Source organism: Poecilia reticulata, unplaced genomic scaffold (genome assembly GCF_000633615.1).
Source record: "Poecilia reticulata strain Guanapo unplaced genomic scaffold, Guppy_female_1.0+MT scaffold_1581, whole genome shotgun sequence".
Taxonomy (NCBI): Eukaryota; Metazoa; Chordata; class Actinopteri; order Cyprinodontiformes; family Poeciliidae; genus Poecilia; species Poecilia reticulata.
This window is the reverse complement of record NW_007616313.1, coordinates 1-2,495: the sequence shown is the minus strand read 5'-3', so window position 1 is coordinate 2,495 and position 2,495 is coordinate 1. Positions and strand designations below refer to the sequence as shown.

The 2,495-nt window shown below is 38.4% G+C and overlaps 1 protein-coding gene across 1 annotated transcript; it reads right to left on the bottom strand.

The window, feature by feature from the left end:
* Positions 1–5: 5 nt before the first annotated feature.
* On the bottom strand, positions 6–2,490 carry LOC103461448 (myosin heavy chain, fast skeletal muscle-like; the record flags this gene model as incomplete). The annotated part of the gene is made up of 7 exons (XM_008403746.1): positions 6–145; positions 479–615; positions 692–815; positions 894–1,011; positions 1,421–1,508; positions 2,085–2,158; positions 2,295–2,490. Coding segments are annotated over 7 exons (877 nt in total), but the record flags the coding sequence as incomplete, so codon positions are not given.
* Positions 2,491–2,495: the final 5 nt, after the last annotated feature.

Sequence of the window (2,495 nt, the reverse complement as noted above, 5' to 3'; positions counted from 1 at the left end):
AAAGTCTTCTTTCATTTGGGCCATCTCCTTCTCCGTCTCTGCACTCTTCAGCAGAGGTTTGATCTTGAAGTACAGCTTCATCCATGGCCAAGTTTTGACGTTCATGAATGAACGGATGTTGTACTGGATGGAGTAAATGGCTTCCCTTGGAGAATAAAGCAGATAAATATTCTTATGCTCGGTCTTGTAAAATGTAAGCAAACCTTTTCACTGCTCCATCAAAACAACAGATGACTGAAATGCTTTACAAATGACCAAAACCCTAATCCTAATCTAGAAAAAACCCAATATAAACAAAAAGTCAAGTTTAATAGAGATTAAACAAAAGTGCTATGAAAACATCTAAACATGGCAAAACCTTTTCTAACAGAAAACATTGAACTAAAAAGTCCTTTAAAGAAAAATACAAGTTGTACACAGTGAAATGTTTAGTTGCTTCTAGCGGCACTGTATTTTTATCCAGCTTAGGCAAATCTACCTTCTTTCCATCATCTTTACGAATTCCCGCCTCATCACGTAGCCTCTGCAGAGAGCCTGGGTCATTGTGACCAGTTCAGCCAGTTTCTCATCCCTCATCTCCTCCAGTGTACCCAGCAGTCCAGCCTTAAAGAACACCTGACGGGTAAAAGGGCATTAGATTAACATTTTATTCAGCGTTTAATTTAGATTTTTCTTAAATCTGTTGATTTACCTTGGTGTGGCCAAACCTATACTGAGTGTGGTCAATGTTGATGGATCCTAGGAGTTTCTCAGAGGCCTTCTTGTTGTCAATGAATTGGCCTTCAGGAATAACACTAGCGTTCAGTACTTTGTACCTGCAAAAGGTCACATTAATCCGATTAACAATACAGTTGAGCAAATTATGGTAGATGAATAAGTACAGATAACTGCACCTCTGCTTGAAGTCACCATAAAGGATCCTGCTGGGGAAACCTTTCCTGCAGATCCTGATACCCTCCAGCACGCCGTTACACCTCAGCTGGTGGATGACCAAGAAGTTTTCCATCAGACCTGAAATAACAACAACACATGAATGGTAATTACTGTGTAACTTAACCATGGGGTCATGAGAATCACCTGGCCCAAACAGAATCAGAACCACAACCATTGGAAACAGAGTTCATCTAAAATTTCTTTACTCATCTTTATCTGGTCCAGGCGCATGTTGTCAATGTCACAAAATCATTGTTTCAAACTTTGGACTTCTAGTGACAATTCATGTCACATGTTTATAAGTTTATTAAGTTTATAAAAAATTAAATGAAATAGATATTTTTCCATTTCTATGATCATCTATCCCCATAAATGATCAAAACGGCTGGACAAAAAGTGTGCTCAAAATTGGAGTAAACATTTTGCCGATGTATACTTATCAAATTTGCATCTATAGTCTTGAAGAGTTACCGTCTTGGAGACTGACCTGGGGTTTTGGATTCATTAGGAATGAGACAGCGCACAAAATGTGGATGGGTGCTCCTCAAGTTGGTCATCAACTTTCCAAGGTTTTCCTATAGAAGGACAAACAAACATAATATTTAAATTTCTTCCAAACTGGGAACCTTCACAGTCACACTGGTAGCTATTTTATAGAACCGTGACATAATTGTAGCCCATAACACAAAAGGAAATTGTTCACACAACAGAAAGGAATTGGACCATTTAGCAAAGAATGGTACACAAATAGAGGCAAAACAACCTAGAGGAAACATATTTTGATTTTGAAACGGTTTTATGCTGCACCTTTTACAGGCAAACTTTACCCAGGAGGTTTTTGAAGTTTCACACTTTGTAAATGTCTACGACTACATACACTTCAGGAAAAACAAAACAAAACAAAACAAAAGAAAAAGGATTAAAGACACTTATAGAACTACAGGGAAGACATAAATATCCAGTTTTACATACTGTTGCTTGTTCTACATCAAAGAGGATTCGTACTTTGTGGACTGATTATCTTAAATCTACATTATGAATGATGCACTTTAGAGTAGCTAAGGGAAGGCCTATAGAAGGACTAAGAATGAACAGCTTACATGTTCATTAAATACAATGCATTATGTTATAATTCAAATATTTAAATATACCCTGAAGAGAGCTGAAACAGTTTGGAAGGAGCCTCCCTTCTTTTTGCCTCCACCCTTCTTCCCCCCTTTGGCATCTGCAAAAAAAATAAAAATACACAGGTGTAAGTAAAGAGACAGACTATTTGTGTCCAAAACGATGCAGATTAAACCAGATTCATGAGTTCTAAACATGAGACATAACATTCAACACTGTAAACATATAAATGGTACCATCTGCTCCTGAGTGGGAAGCATAGAGGTGAGTCAGCAGCTTCGATGAGGACTTCTGGTAAAGCTGGACCACAGAGTCATTCAGGGGATCCTTGTTCTTGTCTAACCAGCCAACAACATTGTAGTCCACAGTGCCAGCATAGTGCACCAGAGAGAAATGAGCCTCAGCTTTGCCTTTGGCCGGTTTTGGTTTCTGGAAGG